The 19600-nt window shown below is 41.4% G+C and overlaps 1 protein-coding gene across 1 annotated transcript in view; it reads left to right on the top strand.

The window, feature by feature from the left end:
* ADCY1 (adenylate cyclase 1) overlaps positions 1-19600 on the top strand; it is a gene marked incomplete at its 3' end in the record, with an annotated part of 176574 nt that overhangs the window by 91978 nt on the left and 64996 nt on the right. The window contains exon 4 of the mRNA XM_082015514.1: positions 1393-1504. Within this exon, the coding sequence (XP_081871640.1) occupies positions 1393-1504 (112 nt within the window). The remainder of the gene's footprint in view (positions 1-1392; positions 1505-19600) is intronic.

The raw sequence follows: 19600 nt of genomic DNA, 5'->3' as shown, positions 1-19600 counted from the left end.
CATTCATGCTAGCAGAGACACAAATCAGTAAAATTAACTAAATGCTGAATGTTTTATTTTAAGAAGCCCTTTTGTTGTGTTTAAACAGCATAGGAATGGAATAGCTATTTTTGCCCTGAACCAGGGCCATCTTGTACAATGTCCTCAGAAAGCGCACTCAAAGGAGAAGAGCGTGGGGAGATAGCCCCAAGGATTAACATGACAACATAGAGGCTTTATTTGTAAATTAAAGCCATTGCACTTTGGATGAGTTGGTTTTGTGCTGGGATATGTTACCTAACCTGCCCTAGTGGACAAGAGATTTTAGCAACTGGGTTAAATGAAAGTATAGGAACAGGGGCTGAGTCAGGAGTTGTATTTGCCCTTTTTTGTAGCTTATTGGGAGAGTTCAGACTTAGTTATGGTGAATGGGAAACAATAGACTTGTTAGTACTGCTTTTCTAGCAATTGCTCTTTTATCTATAGAGTGAAGGTTTGTTGAGGGGAAGGGGAGTACATAATGCTTAATTTAACTTAAAGTTTGCAAGCTAAGTTTTACACTATGTCAAGTATACCTAGGCCGTGTAGTGTTTGACATTTACAGTCTGGATGTTGAAGATAAATGCATTAGGTTCCTGCAGTGGGCTGTGGGCCTCTGCCAACAGATGAAGGAATCTAAATATTTAAAAGGATCATTGTTCCATACTCGCTCGAGTTTCAGGATCTGCACAAGAATTTTTATTCTCTCTGTTTCTGTGATTCTTTCAACTATCTCCCTTTATCATCACAGGTGGGTAGGGATCTTTAAGGCAGATTAAACTGTTAGACATTAAAAGTTTGCTAATATTGACAGAAACTGGACACTTACCTGAGCCACACAGAACGGTACAGACAAGCCTAGCCTGACTCTGTGGATGCTAGCTTCTCACAGGGAGCAGTAAGACCAAGTCATGGAGCTACGGGGATGCAAGTTATTAACTCCTGTCTTTCAGTACTTAGTAAAACTCATGCAAGGTTTATCAGTTTGGCTGTGGGACACTACCGGTGCAAAAATTGTCTTTGAAACCAATCGAGCTGAGAAGATCCCAGCTGTAAAGAGGAAAAGCAATTGTTCTTTGTACTCCTGGAGTGCTCATGGGGGAACCTCATGAATGAGGTGCTTTGCCATACCTACACTGGGTAAGTACATAGGCATTGAAAGTGTCCCAGGGTTCTCTACAAGAGTTGACAGCACCAGACTGATGCCCATTTGTCTGAATCTTTGCCATTTTTATTTCAACTACCACTTTACTGGTAACACTTCAGGGCTTGTTTGAATTTGTGCTCTGGGTCACAATCATGCTATAAAAGAGGATAACGAGAATTTGAAGATGTCTTCTGTACTGATATCTCTGTCTTTTTGCTTCTTTACAGCATTTTATTTGCAGACATTGTGGGGTTCACTAGTTTGGCATCACAGTGTACTGCCCAAGAGCTGGTGAAGCTGCTGAATGAGCTCTTTGGCAAATTTGATGAATTAGCTACAGTAAGTACAACATTCTTATTTCAATTTAATTTAAATTCCCTTATGAAAAAAGATGCATGAGTTACACATGTTAGAAATCAGTAATAGACTGATTTAATCCTGTGTGTTCTGAATTTCTAAAGCTTCCGTTTTATATTAATATTCTGGAGACAAAAGAGTCTATTTTATTTGTTTAGGAAAGAAGCTTAAGTTGCTATTTTTAAATATACTTTTCTTCCCCCTGCTTGGAGGCCATCAACATTCTACATTGGTTTTGTTTGCACAAAATAGAGGAAATATTTCAATATTTACATTTCTATCCTGCATGGAAAAAACAGGATAATGGAAAATATGAATACTGTCAGTACAGCATAAAACTACTTTCTATGATAATAAGATTAAAACTAGTTCTTCACAGAGAGCACTCCTTGTTACAGAAATGACGGTAGCTTTTCAAAGAGGCTATTGTAGGCAAAATAGGATCCATATCATAACTGATGTTTATATTTTGGTTCTTGCACTTACAGTGTGCCCGATTCCCTAAGGAAAAGAAAATGAGAGAAATGTTCCTTGCCTATAACTCCTTGCAGTCTAATGGTACCACAAACATTTGACAAGAAATAAGAGGAATGAATGTGCCTGAAAATTTCACACATCTTGTTTCAAATTACATTTAACAATATGCTGAAAATGTGTTTTTTCCCTTGAACAAAGCAAAGCTTCATCAAATCTATCTTGTTTGCCAGCCATATCCTCAGAGCCTTCATTGCTGAGACATATCGCCTCCACATAAATTATGCTTCTCCAGTATCTAGCTGTCTTGTCTTCAGAGCCTGTGCAGTAGCCTAGAGAACATATTTCTTCAGGTCCCTCAACATAAACAGAACCCACATTTTTTCAGTCCAAACTCGCTTCTCCTTGATGTAGTCTTCCACATGAGAGATCTGAAGCCTGTGGACACTTTGCATCTACAACTCCCTCTTGATAAATAGCTCTCAAAAATCCCAAGGAGAAGGAAATCTGCTCCACAAGATGTCGTGGTTGAGGAGGATTAAAGTTAAATATGTTACTGTTTGATCAAGTACTATGTCCTGATTCGCACTAGATGTTCAAGTCATAACAGAAAAGAGCGGTTGTGCGTTCCCTTTTTCCAAGAAATACAGAAGATTAACTTAAACACTGAGTAGACAACCAATGGAGGTGCATTTTTTTGGTATGGATTTGTAAGACACTCATAAGCCTTTGTGTATCCAATTCATTACTGGAACTACTGGCAGTGCCTCGTAGAGACCAGAGGAGGGGGGGCCTTAGAAATACAAGGGCCTGCCATGTACATGATGATTGGCAAGAGCATAAATGGCTGACAAAGTTTACATAGTCTCCTTAATTTAATTTCATTACTGAATTTCATCCTCCAAATGTCAGCCAGCCATCTAATAAGCTCTTTCAAAACTTACAATGCTGTCGTTTGTGGAGTCATCCATGAAACACAAGGCAACATAGTAACATGGGAGTACTGTGACTTGCACCTTGAGTACTGCGTTCAGTTTTGGGCTCCTCACTACAAGAAGGACACTGAGGTGCTGGAGCATGTCCAAAGAAGGGCAACAAAGCTGGCTGAGGGAACTGGGGTTGTTCAGTCTGGAGAAGAGGAGGCTGAGGGGAGACCTTATTGCTCTCTACAACTACCTGAAAGGGGGTTGTGGTGTGGTGGGTGTTGGTCTCTTCTTCCAAGTAACTAGTGATAGGACGAGAGAAAATGGCCTCAAGTTGCGACAAGGGAGGTTTAAATTGGATATTAGGAAAAATTTATTCACCAAGAGCGTGGTCAAACATTGGAACAGGCTGCCCAGGGAGGTGGTGGAGTCACCATCACTGGAAGTGTTCAAAAAATGTGTGGATGTGGCACTTCCGGACATGGTTTAGTGCGCATGGTTGTGTTGGGTTAACGGTTGGACTTGATGATCTCGAAGGTCCTTTCCAACCTTAATGATTCTGTGATAACACAAGATCACACATGTGCACACAGAAATGCAAATGCCTATGACATGTGACTGAAGCCAGGGAGATGGCTACTGCACCATGCTTTCTCCCTTAGCAGTGGCCAGGTGCAGCCAACTGGAGGTGTCAGTGACATCTGAAGCCAGGGTACCAGGCAGATACCAGCTTTTGGTGCGAGGTCAGTTGTTTGTCAGGGAAGAAGCAGATCAGAGATAGCAGAGGAGCTAAAAAGCCTTAGCTTTTCTGTTCAGTCTGCATGCATTCTTTTTCCAGATTTGAAAATAAATCTCATGGTTTCTTTCAATTATGTGAGGAAGATTCATTATTTACTTGTCCTTCTAGTTCAGACTGTTCTGCATCGGGGTGTGATTAGGGACAAGAATGTATGATCTATCTTTGGCACCTTCTGATGTGGTAAAAGGAGACTTGTTATTGTGTCTCCTGCAGTCAGAAGAAATGTGCTGAGAAGTGTAATTTTTCAGAAGGATTCTGGTCTTTTGGTTAAAACAACTTATAGATATTCATTATTAGGTCAAAAGAGAGGACTGGGCTGATTTTAAAACAGTGCTGTGCTTTAGTATTCAGAATGATGGTGGAAACTGCAGGGACTTTAAAGAAAAATGTAATAGTGATAGGTATGTTCCCTGTGACTACTAAAGTGTGATCTGTGAACATGCACACTGTGTACTGCTGCTTCTTAGGAAGCAATGTCAACTGGAAGGGGAAGTTTATGACAACCCTTGTTAAAACAATTGTCCTGTCTTAAAACTTAAAAAAAAAATCCCTGTCACCACTGTGGGAGTGTAGTATGTATAAGGCAGCATATATCTGCTGGGAGTCTCATGATGACCAGTCTTGGCATTTGGGCACATTTCACACGTTGCAGGAATAATGACTCTTTGCATTTTTCACCAGAACCAGGTGCTTCAGACGAACATTAAAAATTCTTGTTGAGAGATCTGGGACAATTTAATTCTAAAATTTGTCCTTCTGACACTTAGATGCTGGTTTATGCTTTTTAGTGTTAGATCTTTCTCTCTTTCTATATGGTGTTTGTTTTATTTTCTTGGTAAGGCTCTTTTTGAGAGAGTTTGGCTCTTTTTCAAATGCTACCTCTTCTTTTGAATCACAATAGCTTCAAATACAGTTACATCTCATGACAGGGAGTTCTGAAGGCAGGTTTCAATTTACTGTCACTCAACTCCTTTGAAAGTTTGCTTGTGCATTCCGTTAATAGACAGGGAAGAAAATTCCTGATCCTTGTATTCCCTATTAGAAATTATTTGTACTTTTATCATGTCCTTTCTTTTTTATTCACCACTAGATAAAATATTTTCAAATGCTTATCTTGTACAGGTTATTTTACCTTATAAATCACTGAGTCTTTGAACTCTGGTAGGAGAAGAGGTGATCTGAATACAGTACTTAAAATTATGGCATGTTTTCTGTTTTCACAATAACACTGTTTGGTTTCTTAAAGAAACAATCTTAGGTAGTCTTATTTTATATAGGACTTTGTGGTCCCCTTAATAACTTTTGAGCCTATGGGCCAAATTCAGTCAGTCTGAAGAAAGGAAAATGAGTCTCAAAAATATAAAGCTAAAGAAAAATGAGTGACAATATTAGTATCCTTGTGGGAGTGTAACATCATCCTACATAGACATCAGAGAATCCACATGCAAAGGCACTGTTATGAATGCCTCAGAGTTCCTTTGTATGTCTCGTTACTGAAGTACTTGTAATGTCACAGTCTTTAGGAACGCTGATTTTCTATAAGAATTTTGGATAAGTTTGCCCATTCTGCAGAGATTCCCTTGGGATTATACACAACAATAACAAGCCACCTTCCTGAACATATAGTTAAGTTTCTCCTAAGGCCTATGAATAGTTCAAATAGAAAGAATGATTTTGCATTAATTTTCATTGGATTTTATCTGCTGTTCAGGCTTAATTTACTTAGTTCAAGCTGTTACTTCTGAAGTTTCTCAGTTTCTTCCAGTTTTGGTTAAGCAGAGTAGCTTTGTGCAGTCTCAGATTTTGCCCTAATGATAAACCATTATATACTATCAGTGAATGCTTTAAACAACTGATCTTTGCATGACATCTTCAGATGCCTTGCAGTTAACCGCCAACACTATAGCTAGCTTCCAGTTTGTCATTCTTCAGCTTACTTGTAAGAGTGACAAATTTTAATGAGATATAATCATTTATTGTTTTTACTTTCCCAAGGAATTCTTGGACACATGACACTTAGGCTGGGTGCCTTGTTGCTTTAATACACTATGTATTTCAGTGCATGTTCTCTTCATGCCTGACCCAATCCAATGTCGGGGGAGGTTTCGATACGATCCCAAGAGTGAGATTAAGACACAAACGAGGTCAAATGCCATATACCCAAGACAACTTTTATTATCAAAAGTAAAAACTTAGTAGCGATAACTTATTATGAAAAGTAAGAAATTAGTAGCAATAGGACAAAATAGAATAAAAAGACAGAAATCAAGCAAACATTTGGGATAGAGTTGCAAGGATAGCCACCACCATGGATACGCAGCAACCTGGGGTCCAAGTTTCTCAATGTTTCGGAGGTGGGCGATCACGCAAAGGCTTATCTTAGCAGTCCCTTTTATTCTCATTCAAGGGCTGCAATTTCCATGACAATGACATGTACTTGCCCGTCTGCATGCGCATACTCTTCAAGACACTCCTCATGGGACTATCATGCGACTATCGCATTACTCAATGGTGCATGACTGGGCCTTGTCACCAGCCAGAGGTCTCCATAGCCCTGCTGCCTCTCCCATCGCCAGCCAAAGGAATTCTCGCACACACAAACAATCTTTGAGACAAATGCCCCACGGTTCAGTCTCTCACAATGCTTTAGTTGTGGCATGGATTTACTGTAAATGAGAGAGGTTCTCAAGGCTGCAGTTACCCAAGTAGCATCACTCAGAGTTCCACATGTCCCAATCGGGTACTGTCATGGTCAGAGCTACACTATCTTGTGATACAGTTCAGCTATACCCTAAATATTTTACCTGTAATAAGTCATCTTGATAGAAAGGAGGAGGCATTTCTCCAGCATCCTGCACTGTAATGAAACAGGTTTGGTGTTTACAGAAGTTTTGATCGTCTTTAGTTCTTTGCTTTGGTAGGTTTTTCTCAGATACGTCCTGCACCTGATCTATGTGGAGGATTAATTATTTGTGTTTACAGATTCAGTTATTTCTCTTTCAACTTCCATGTTACTGCATCTTGGACTTCTAAGACTTTCCATTTACAACTTGATAAGGATAAATGAATCATAAAATGCTTTAGGTTGGAAAAGACCTTTAAGATCATTGAGTCCAACCATTAAATCAGCACTGCCAAATCCACCACTAAACCATGTCCCTAAAACAACACATTTACATTTCTTTTAAATACCTCCAGGGATGGTGACTCAACCACTTCCCTTGACAGACTGTTCCAATGCTTGACAGCCCTTTTGGTGAAGAAATTTTTCCTAACATCCAGTCTAAACCTCCCCTGGCACAACTAGAGGCCATTTCCTCTTGTCCTATTGCTTGGTACTTGGGAGAAGAGACCAATACCCACCTTGCTACAACCTCCTCTCAGGTAGTTGTAGAGGGTGATAAGGTCTCCCTCAAGCCTTCTTTTCTCCAGGATAAACAACCCCAGGTCCCTCAGCCACTCCTCATAAGACTTGTGGTCTAGACCCTTCACCAGCTTTGTTGCCCTCCTTTGGACACATTTCAGCATCTCAATGTCTTTCTTGTAGTTAGGGGGCCCAAAACTGAACACAGTATTCGAGGTGTGGCCCCACGAGTGCCAAGTATGGGGGGCATGATGACTTCCCTGCTCCTGCTGGCCACACTATTTCTGATACAGGCCAGGATGCTGTTGGCCTTCTTGGCCCCCTGGGCACACTGCCAGCTCATATTCAGCTGGCTGTCAACCAATACCTTCAGGTCCTTTTCCACCAGGCAGCTTTCCAGCAGTTCTTCCACAGGCCTATGGGGTTATTGTGACCCAAAGGCCGGCCCTGGCACTTGGCCTTGCTGAACCTCATACAGTTGTCCTCGGCCCATCAATCCAGCCTGTCCAGATCCCTCTGTAGAACCTTCCTTCCCTCAAGGAGACCAACACTCCCGCCCAATTTAGTGTCATGTGCAAGCTTATTGAGGATAAACTCAGTCCTTGTCCAGATAATTGATAAAGATATTAGACAGAACTGGCCCCAATACTGAGCCCTGACAAACACCACTTGTGACCAGCCGCCAACTAGTTTTGACCCCATTCACCACAACTCTTTGGGCCCAGCCATCCAGCCAGTTTTTTACCCAGTGATCATTATGGCCATCTAAGCCTTGAGCAGCTAGTTTCTCCAGAAGATTGCTGTGGGAGACAGTGTCAAAGACTTTACTAAAGTCCAGATAAATGACAACCACAGCCTTTACCTCAACCACTAAGTGCGTCACCTTGTCATAGAAGGAGATAAGGTTAGTCAAGCAGGACCTGCCTTTCATAAACCCATCCTGGCTGGGCCTGATCACCTGGTTCTCCTGTACATTCTGTGTGATGGCTCTCAAGATGATCTGCTCCATAAGCTTCAGAAATCACAGAATCACTAAGGTTGGAAAGGACCTTCAAGATCATCAAGTCCAACCATTAATCCAGCACCACCATGTCCCCTAAACCATGTCCTGAAGTGCCACAGCCACACATTTTTTGAACACTTCCAGTGATGGCGACTCTACCACCTCCCTGGGCAGCCTGTTCCAATGCCTGACCACCCTCTCAGTGAAGAAATTTTTCCTAATATCTAATCTAAACTTCCCCTGGCGCAACTTGAGGCCATTTCCTCTCGTCCTATCACTAGTTAGTTGGGAGAAGAGACCAACACCCACCACACCACAACCCTTTTCAGGTAGTTGTAGAGAGCGATAAGGTATCCCCTCAGCCTCCTCTTCTCTAGACAGAACAACCCCAGTTCCCTCACCCGCTCCTCATAAAACTTGTGCTCCAGACCCCTTACCAGCTTCGTTGCCCTTCTTTGGACATGCTTGAGCACATCAACATCCTTCTTGTAGTGAGGGGCCCAAAACTCAACACAGTATTCAAGGTGCGGCCTCACCAGTGCCGAGTACAGGGGCGCAATCACTTCCCAACACCTGCTAGCCGCACTATTTTTGATACAGGCCAGGACGCAGTTGGCCTTCTTGGCCACCTGGGCACACTGCCAGCTCATATTCAGCCAGGTGTCAACCAATGCTCCCAGGTCCCTTTTCGCCGGGCATCTCTCTAGACACTCTTCCCCAAGCCTGTAGCGTTGCATGGGGTTGTTGTGGCCGAAGTGCAGGACCTGGCACTTGGCCTTATTAAACCTCATACAGTTGACCTCTGCCCATCGATCCAGCCTGTCCAGATCCCCCTGCATAGCCCTCCTACCCTCCAGCAGATCAACACTCCCACCCAACTTGGTGTCATCTGCAAACTTGCTGAGGGAGCACTCAATCCCCTCATCCAGATCATAAATGAGGATATTGAATAAGACCAGCCCCAGAACCGAGCCCTGGGGAACACCGCTTGTGACCAACCGCCAGCCAGATTTCATGCCATTCACCACAACTCTCTAGGCTCGGCCATCCAACCAGTTCTTTACCCAGTGAAGAGTAAACCCGTCCAAGCCACAAGCCGCCAGTTTCTCCAGGAGAATGCTGTGGGACATGCTGTCAAAGGCTTTGCTAGAGTCCAGACAGACAACTTCCACAGCCTTTCTCTCATCCACTAGGCGGGTCACCCAGTCATAGAAGGAGTTCAGGTTGGTCAAGCAGGACCTGCCTTTCATGAACCCATGCTGGCTGGGCCTGATCCCTTGGTTGTTCTGCACATGCCCTGTGAGCACTCTGAAGACGAACCACTCCATGACCTTCCCCGGTACGGAGGTCAGACTGACAGGCCTGTAGTTCCCAGGATCCTCCTTCCAGCCTTTCTTGTAGACGGGCATCACATTGGCAAGCCTCCAGTCATCTGGGACCTCCCCTGTTAACCAGGGCTGCTGATAAATGATGGAGAGTGGCTTGGCAAGCTCCTCTTCCAGCTCTTTCAGTACTCTTGGGGGGATCCCATCAGGCCCCATAGACTTGTGGGTGTCCACGTGGCTTAACAGGTCCTTAACTGCTTCCTCCTGGATTATGGGGAGTTTATCCTCCTCTCCATCCCCGTTTTCCAGCTCAGGGGGCTGAATACCCTGTGGATACCTGGACTGGGTATTAAAGACTGAGGCAAAGAATGCATTAAGTACCTCAACCTTGTCCTCATCCTTGGAGACAATGTTCCCTGCCATATCCAGTAAGGGATGGAGATTCTCCTTGCCTCTCTTTTTGTTGTTAATATATTTGTAGAAGCATTTTTTATTATCCTTTACAACTGTGGCCAGACTGAGCTCTAGCTGGGCTTTTGCCTTTCTAATTTTGTCCCTGCTTGACCTAACGAGATTCTTGTACTCTTCGTGAGTTGCCTTCCCCTTCTTCCAGAGATGATAAACTCTCCTCTTTTCTCTGAGTCCCAGCAAAATCTTCCTGTTCAGCCAGGCCAGTCACCTTTCCCGCCAGCTCTTCTTACAGTACATGGGGACCACCTGCTCCTGCTCCTTTAAGATTTCCTTCTTGAAGACTGTCCAGCCTTCTTGGACCCCTTTGTCCTTCAGGACTGTCTCCCAAGGGACTCTCTCAACCAGTGACCTGAACAGGCCAAAGTCTGCCCTCCAGAAGTCCATGGTAGCAGTTTTGCTGACCCCTCTCCTTATTTCGCTCACAATTAAGAACTCTATCATGTCATGGTCGCTAAGCCCAAGACGGCCTCCAACCACCACATCTCTCACCAGTCTTTCTTTGTCTGTAAACAGCAGGTCAAACGGGGCACCTCCCATGATCTTCTGGGTCTTCCTGTTTCTTCCCACATCATTCTTTGCAACTAAAAGTATAGAGGAGAACACTGCTTGTGCTTCTGATCCCTTAACTGGTTGTCCCAAGGCCCTGAAGTCTCTCTTGATTGCCCTCGGACTTTTTGTTGCAACTTCATTGCTGCCTACCTGGAAAATAAATAATGGATCTGAGGGCCATATCAGGGTAGGAAGTTTTCTCTTCACATCTTTAATCTGGGCCCCGGGGAGGCAGCAGTCTTCCCTAAGAAGTGGGTCCAGTCTGCATATTTGGCCTTTTGTTCCCTTCAGAAGGGAGTCTCCTATGGCAATGACCCATCTTTTTTTCTTTATGGACGCAGTTTTGATGCAGGTTGTAGGCTGACTTAACCTTGGCGACACCTCCAAGGTAGATGAAACATTGTCCTTGTTGCTGTTCAGTTTCACTTGCAGAGCCTCATGCTTATTCTGCAAGGGCACCTGGGAAGGGGGGGTAGTCACAGAGGAGACGCACCTGCTGCGCCAGGCAGAAACTTGTCGCCATTGTCCCCATCCCTTAAGTCACTGTGTTCAGCCAGGCAGAGAGAGGATAGGTAATCCTTCGTATCATGTGTCCTGTCTGCCTGTTGGGCCTGTCTCATGGAAGGCAGGGTGTTCAAAAAACTTGTAGACGTGGCACTTTTGGACATGGTTTAGTGGGCATGATGTTGTTGGGTTGATGGTTGGACTTGATGATCTTTTCCAACCTTAATGATTCTGTGATTCTGGTTCTATGATTCTAGTAGTCTGTCTCCCACTCGTACTCCCTGATACTACTCAACCTACTCGCCTCCTCCTGGAGCTCTGTCATTAAATGGAAGAGTTCCTCTACCTGGGCACACCTGTCACATATGTGCTCACTGCTGCCATCTGATACTGGTATAAGAGCAGAGCACACCTTGCAGCCTGACACCTGGGTGAGAGCATGTTCCCACCGGAGCTCTGTCTGGGAAGCTGTGTTGGTCATGGTGGGTGCAGAGCTTAGAGACGCCATGGCTTTCTACCAGTTGGGTACCATTACTCCCTGGTTGAGCTGTCAGAGCTTCAGCCTGCACTGATGCACAAACTGCCACGCCAACCACCGCACCATGCCCTGTTTTCCTGCCCTGGTTGCTAACATTTGCTAAGGGCTTCTTTCATACATGGCGGGCCTTGGCTGCCATTGCTCCCCACCCAGGCCTCGTCAGTGAGCTGAGGGCTCCTGGTGGCTCTCTTGGCTCCCCTGGAGGTTCCCCCGATTCAGGAGTGCCCCTGTGCCCTGCGCTAGAACGGTCCGCTGCGCATCGTGCCGGCACTGGAGCTGCTCACCTCAGTGACTGAGTGTTTAGGCTGAAGTTTACTGTTTTCAAAGAACATCACTAGAAGAGAATTTTGATATTCTGAAGGAAAGATCTTACTTGTTCATGCCACTTTTGGTGTCTCATCTATTAGACAGACTGACACACACCATTTCCTTGTTATTTTCATTTGCAGTTATGTATACCTTCAGGCTTTGTCAGTGTTTTGTAGGCTGAATCTATTTTTATTTCTTTCCATTTTCATTTAGTATCCTTTCTGATTACCTCCTTATCTTTTAACAATTTTCACTTTGCAAATTTCAATGTTACTGAAGTGGCTTTTTGTACCTGTTCATCCTTGAAGGTATTGAACTTCACAATGTTGCTGCTGAGCCTTAGGGAAAGGGTCAGTAAGTAATATTTTTAATCAATCAGTTCTGCATTGTCTTTTTAACTGTGTCAAGAACAGTCAGTCCTTTGCTGTGCTTTGAACTAGCTATTCATAGAAGCAATCTATTTAAGAAATTGATTCTATTGAATCTATAGAAACCTTTTATTTTCTATGAAAATAATTATGATATATTTTTAAAATATAAAATGAAGTTTTGTGGGCTGGTTAAGATGGGAAAGTTAGTGCTGGAAAACATAGATGTAAACTTGCAACACGTTACCCTTCATTGTGGAAATTGGTAAGTGTGCACTAGGGGGGGATATTTACAAAGGCTAATTTTAAGGACACTTGTCTCCCCAAGTTCCCTTGATAGATAAGGCAGACACAGGATCCCACTGAGGCAGATCATGCATGTAAGCTTGTGCCCAGTTCTCACCAGCCATCTGGAGAGGTGTCCTAGAGAGACCAACAGAAGTAAGCTCTCTTAAATTAAAGTGATCTCAATAAATATGCCTGTGCCTCTATAGGATCAGGGAATAATGATGTGTGTATGGTCTGAAGCTAAAGTAAGTGCCTGTGGAACAGTTTTCTAGGGAGGAAGATAATGTCACACATTTTAAGTATTGTAGGAACATATGAATGGACAGGTACCACAGACTCTTGGTCTTGTTTAACCTACTTTATGGTACTTTTTGGATGAGAGGATACTGTGCTTAGTATGCCGATTCTCTGTCATAACTCCTGTCATGATTTGAATGCTTGTGGAAAATTACCAAATTCATCCTGAGTTTTTATTCGGTGAATCTGAGATTTGTGTCTTTGTATAGGACTGTATTAGATTATTCTGATCAACTTCAGATACTTGCAGTGTGGACATTTGTACTGAAACTAATTGTTTTGACTCCTTGTGCAGTTAGCATAAAGGTGTTTCTGGAGTTCAGTGTTGTGTCATCCAAGGAGGATGTCTAGTTGCACTCCAGGAGGGCCTGTTTCACTTCATTGTTGTAGAGGCAGTTTGACTGATAACCCAGCTGCATGTTTTAGCTGTCTAGTGCACTCTGCATACACAGTCCTACCTGAAGTCCTTTGCCCATGCGCAGATCTGTGGGGCACAGCAGTGCATGAGGGAAGCAGCTGTGAGAACATCTCCTCAGCCTTGGGGGGACCATGACTCCTGCACTGGAGTCCAGAAGCACTATCCTCAGAGCAGCCAGATTTGCTCTTCTCAAGCCAGACTTTTTATCTCCTTGAAGTCTATGGAAATCTTTCTGAATACTACTTTCTTCATAGCCAGCTGTATACAATATCTTGCCAGTTCCTCTCATGCCATCTTTTTCAGTAATTCTGTGAAGCGGAGGGGAATGGCCATTTCCAGCAATCAGGTCTTGAAGATTTCCCATGGGGTTTTTTTTTTTGGAGCATGAGTGAATTTCATACTTCTGTTGGTGCACAAATGTGACAGTTTTTTTAAATCCTCTCTATTGTGTTGTTTCCAGAAGAAACTTGAAAAATATTAATTTCCTGAAATTTAGAGCTTAGTTTTTCAACATTTTATAGTGTATTCATTTTATGTTTGTTTCTTCTGGGATATTTCTCTTCATAAAAAGGCAGCATCTTAGAGGATACTGAATGAAAGCTGGGAAGGACACAAGCACATGTATCAGTCATGATAATTGTGTAAAATATTCTTGATAAAATCCTTTTCATTTCCAAGTAAATTAACATATATGACTGTTAAATAAATTCTCATTCTCCAGGACTGAAAACATTTAACCTTCTAGTTTTGTAAAATTACTTTGCATGTGCAGTAAGGAAGGAATTTATTGTGAGAAAGGGAATGCATAGAAAAGGTAGGCCAAGAACCAGTAGGTTATTGCAGGTTGTCATGTATGATTGCCAATAAAATCAATGGAAAGCATTTGAAGCAAAATGTCTTCCTTTTTATAGCTATCCTGAATAATTCTACATTTGTTCATGTATGATATGGCTCCCATGATGGTAGACTATTTGTCATGACTTCACAAATACATTACTAAATTACAAGCTGGAGATGGCCAGCTTTCCTCAATCAGAGGAAGCCCTACTAAGCTGTTTTCTGTTGTACTTCCTATACTGTAACCAGATGTTTCCTATTATTTCTGTCACTCTGTAGAAGCTCTTCTTGTTAAGTCTATACTAACTGTTACTGCTATGAGTGTGTGTCTCCATTACCCTGTTGAATTGAACTCTATGGAGTATTGCAGTTAGCTCATGCTCAAGGTTTTTTATACTGGGAATAGCAGATGTATAAACTAGTGTAAATAGGTAAAGTTACTATTTGCAGGCATTATTCCAGGTTATCAAAACAGTTTTTTCAATTTTTAAACCCACAGTCCAAAACCTTGGTGAAAAGAAATGTTAAAATGTGTGTGCAGTAAATTACATGATTCAACGAAATGGGATGAACAGTTTTCAAAAGTGTACTATCACTATTGGGACACTGCAATGTAATGGAGCTGGTTGTAATGTCCATGTCACTTCATTACACTCAAGATTTGACTATGAAGTTTATCTGATAAACTGGCTTCAATAATCTCTCACATGTTGTGGCCCACATTCAGCATAGTTATTGTAATAGATTTGGACACTACGCAGAGAAACCATGTTGGTAAATCTTTTTGTTTTACTGAAAAAAAATTAAATGCTAAGCAAAATTACTGATTGTCATTAATGAAAGTTGCAGATGGCTTGAATAAACTCTGCATCCAGCTCTGGGAACACCAGCACAAGAAATACATGGACCTGTTAGAGTGGGTCCAGAGAAGGGCCACAAAAATGATCAAAGGGCTGCAACACCTCTCCTGTGAAGAAAGACTGAGAGTTGGGATTGTTCAGCCTGGAGAAGAGAGGCTCCAGGAAGACTTCACTGCAGCCTTCAATTTATAATGGGGGCTTATAAGAAAGTCAGCAAGAGACTTTTTACCAAGGTCTATAGTGATAGGAGAAGGGCAAAGGTTTTAAAATGAAAGATGGTAGATTTAGATGAGATAGAAGAATGAATTCTTTATGATTAGAGTGGTGAGACTGGAACAGGTTGCCCAGAGACATTGTGGATCTTTGGAAGTGTTCAAGGTTAAGTTGGATGGAGCCTTGAGCAACCTGATCTAGTGGAAGATGTCACTGCTCATGACAGGGGGGTTGGAACTATACGATCTTTAAAGGTCCTCTCCAGTCCAAACCATTCTATGATTCTGTGATTCTATGGTTTTCACAGATTTAGCTGTCAGAAGTTAGCCTAGTACGCTCACTTTTCATGAGCGCAGAAAGAGGGCCCTTTCAAAGGCGATCCAAAGTAGGGTTCTAAGGAGTGTTTTGCATGTGAATCTAAAATAATTTCTTCATCTTTTTCTGCACCTAGCTGCATATTTTGTGAATACTGCTCCAGTCTAGGAGACTTTCAGTGGGTTGTCCTTCCGGACGTGGAATATTTTTTGTTTTGTTTTTCTTTAAAGCTCTCTTGTGCACAAAACAGCATTATAGAGCTGAGGGAAAAAAATAGAAAGATCTTTTAAGTTTTATTTCATTTTATAAGGAAATTTAATATAGTAGAAAAGTCTAAATATAAAAAAATATAAACTGATCTCTTACAAAAGATCTCTACTTCTCACCATACACTAAAATTAATAACTTGATATGGTATTTCCTTAGTTGCACTGTACAGCCTTCTCACTAACTCCATCCAATTAACTGCCTTTTATTCTGTGACCCTGAAGGAGGGTGGCTTGTCCTTCACCATTTCCTTAACAGCAGAACACTGAACTATGCCCTTCCAAAAGCACCTGAAGCACTAAGGCATTCGCTATACCTCTGCCTAAAGGAAGGAGTGGACTAGTAATGCTGGGAACAGGTATCAACATGCAGGTATCTTCTACCAGTCTGTGCTCAGACTGTACCAGACTGAGCTCAGAACTGGTGTGTGGCCCATAACTGTTAGGCTTATCCACCTTGGTTAGTACATTAGTAGTCCAGAGGATGAATATTAAAATTTGCATTTATCACATATGTTGTATATATATGCAAGAGGGTGTGGGTAAATGTTGTACATGCACACATGTATGAATGGATGTATATGTTTATATAGCATGATAGCCAAAACATAGGGTTTTTTACACTTCTGTTCCAATCTAATGGACAAATTTAATGAAATTGAATAGAGACATCTTTCTCGCTTTAGAGGATATAGTAGAAAATACTATTCTTTCTGCAAGTTTCTTTTCTGTCTCTATACACATCTGTAACATAGATAAATTTATGTTAACTTCTAGAGTGATTCAAAGCTTTCGAATGCAATTTTCTATTGAGATAAATAGCACTTTGGCATAAAGTACTATAAAGGTTAAATGTGCTGCACATTCTAAATACATTGAAAATGAGCTGCAGTGGTAACAGTGGTGAATCTTATCTTGTCCTGTCTCAAGACCTCTTTGGAAGCAGAATGAAGTTCAAGGTTTGTGAAGAGACATGTATAGGGAATGCATTTTATTGCTGTTTTACATATTTGGGGAGTTTTAGACGTGCTTTGCATTCCCGCCCCTTCCCCTTCCCCCGACAGAAATTTTATATTGTAATAACTAAGCAAGGACTGTAACTGTGATGTGGGTAGTCTGGATTATTGAATTATGTCTTGGGATCCTGAGGATTAGAAGGACAGCTGGTATGAATTAGTATAGTTCCCCTGAAACCCATGATGCCATGCTGATTAATAGGAACTGGAAATTTGTTCCCCTTTGCCTACCTCACACAAACAGTTCAGCTCAGCACAGCAGGCTGCTCAGGAGAGCTGTTGGAATGGGCCTTTTCAAAAGAAATGACCAATAAATCAAAAAGCAATGAAAACAAGATGAAAAATATGAAAGAGAATAAAACACAAAAGTACTTCTGCGATGGGTCCTTTCCTCAGGGTCACTGATTTTCCTTTTGGCTCACTGAATGTCTGTAAGGGACAGTGAGCATGCCCTGCTGTGGCACTGCCTGGCTCCAGTGATGAAGCTCTTGACAGTGGGCAGGGCCAGGACAGTAGTGTATATTCTTTTGTGACTAGCATATGTAACTATCACACTTGCATTCGTCACTTTCACAAATGTGAAATACATTGCTGAGTCAAGGGATTCTTTTGAAGTTACTGAGGAAACAAAACAAAGAGAGGGAAAGGGTTTGTTTTGTTAATTTGCATATAAATCCTTAAAAAGGTTGTTCTTACAAAGCTGCACTTCGTCTCCTTCCTGGAAGTCTGCCTCACATGTCAAGAAAAAGAAAACAAATGACTTTACTAGAGATTACTGTATATTAATTGATCGTTATAAATAAGGACAGTGAGGAAAACATCTGGTAAGGAACAGAGTGATGGGTTCAAAAACAGCCGATGATTTAGCCATATGTCTTCCATCAAAATTAATAATGTCTCCAGAAAATGCTGTAGTCCTATTTTCTTTTTCTTTTATTTTTCTTCTGCACAAGTAATAAACTGACCTGGAAAAGTGGTAACGGATCAAGGTCCATTCTGGTTTTTTCCTTTCTTAAACTATCTAACAGGCTGCTGGACTGTGCTGTGACAATCTGACAGTAATTTTGTGTATCCCGTTATAAAATGTGCAGCACTACTCTGTAGCACAGTAAGCTCTCTAAGAAAACCAAGTAATTAGAAATGAGCCATTTTGGAGGTAGACACTGAACAATAGAGAACACTGATCGAATAACACATATGTATTGCCCACCCCAGTTTACTGAAATGGATTTTCTGAATAACTTTCTGCTGGGTCAAATAATCATTGCCTGGCCACAAATCATGCATACCAAATTTGAAGATGAAAAGAGCTTTATACAAGATTGTAAGATATGGGCCAAAACTGGATTTATTTTGGAAAGTGGGTTCTGGCTTTAACTACTGAGTACCCTCTACTACTTCAAGATTTGCCCACAATTTTTAAAAAATGGCTTATTTTGGCAGTATAGTATAGAAACTTAGTGGTTTCTATTAAAAAACTTAGTGGTTTCTATTTAAAAACTTAGTAGCTTCTGTCCAAAAACCTGGAGTTGGAAGGCCTGTTTTGTGTCAGGATAGATATTGAGGTCTGCATATTACTTTGTGTGCATCGATAATTATTTTACTCATATAATACCATTTAGCCAATGATCTCAAAATACCCAATTAAAACTCTTAAGTAAAATTGGTGAGGCATTTTGTGGCTACAGACTGCGGGAACACTCTGAGGCTTCACTGATAATGCTTCTAGAATAATTATGCTCACATTCATTAAAATAGACATTAGCAATGATAAATAGTGGTATATTTAAAATCCTGCTGTACAGTAGAAGAAATGTTAAGTGGTCACTCTTAGAAAAGCCTTTTCTACTAGTTAAGCACACCCAAAAAGATGCTCTCTTCTTTGATTCAAGATCTGAATTTACTGCATAATTTATAAAAAGAAGTAGACAAGCCAATTTTCCCAAACAGTGTTAGCATGCCTTCTTCCATGCCTGAATACAGGTAATTCACATTTTATAATATTTGTTCAATACTCATAAACATTTCCAAAGAAGACAGACATGGGAATGCCTGCAGCTGGAAGAGGGTGTAATAACAAGCCCTGAGTGCTGGTGTATGACATGTCAGAGAGAAAAGGATTGCTGTAGGCATAACCATCACTTCTGAGCTGGAATATGGGTAATAATGTGGAGAGTGTGGTCAACACAGGAAGGCTTTGATTCTTGTATGTAGGAGACTGGGTGAGAATATGTGCCTGTATGAGAAGCTGAACCAGTATGATTAGGTATTTTTTTTTCCGAAATTTTAAATTACTCCACCACCATCCTTTTTTTTTTTTTTTTTACCTTTCTGTGCCACTGAAGTCTATATAGTGCACTGTTGGGGGAGGAATCAGATTTTTGTTAATCCTCTCTCATCATATTCACAACAGCTAATTTTCATGGCACTTACTGGCCTAGTCCCAGCTGTGTAAGTTTGATTCATTTAATCAGGTTATTTACCTTTCTGTGCTATGCTCTAAAAGTGTAGAAGTTGCCATAGTCTAGCTTTAAGGGATACCAACATCTCTTCAGGTCTCATAGTTTATTAGTTAAAGGCAGTGCTTCGTTAAAGGAATTTTGTTATGTGCTCTTGGTTTAGAAATAAACTTTCTGCTCAGACTGATATAGCAATCATCATATGCTGTCATTAGTTTTTCAAAATGGAGACAGATTTAGCCATATGTCTTTGGCTGTAAAAATTAAACTGTATGCAAACAGGAGATAAATCCAATGGTAATGTAAACTGTCTCTGTCTTCTGATCTGCAAGTGTGTCATATTTACACTGATCATGCTGTATTGTAAATTTTGATTTATAATTGTTAATGCACAAATGGTGTACCTTTACAGATAAATACATCAACTTTCCTGGAAAGTTGGAACTGGATTTTGAAATAAAAGCTTCTCAGAGTACAAACAT

This window comes from Phaethon aethereus, assembly GCF_964289735.1.
Source record: "Phaethon aethereus genome assembly, chromosome: 2".
Classification (NCBI taxonomy): domain Eukaryota; kingdom Metazoa; phylum Chordata; class Aves; order Phaethontiformes; family Phaethontidae; genus Phaethon; species Phaethon aethereus.
This window is presented reverse-complemented; position numbering and strand designations above follow the sequence as displayed.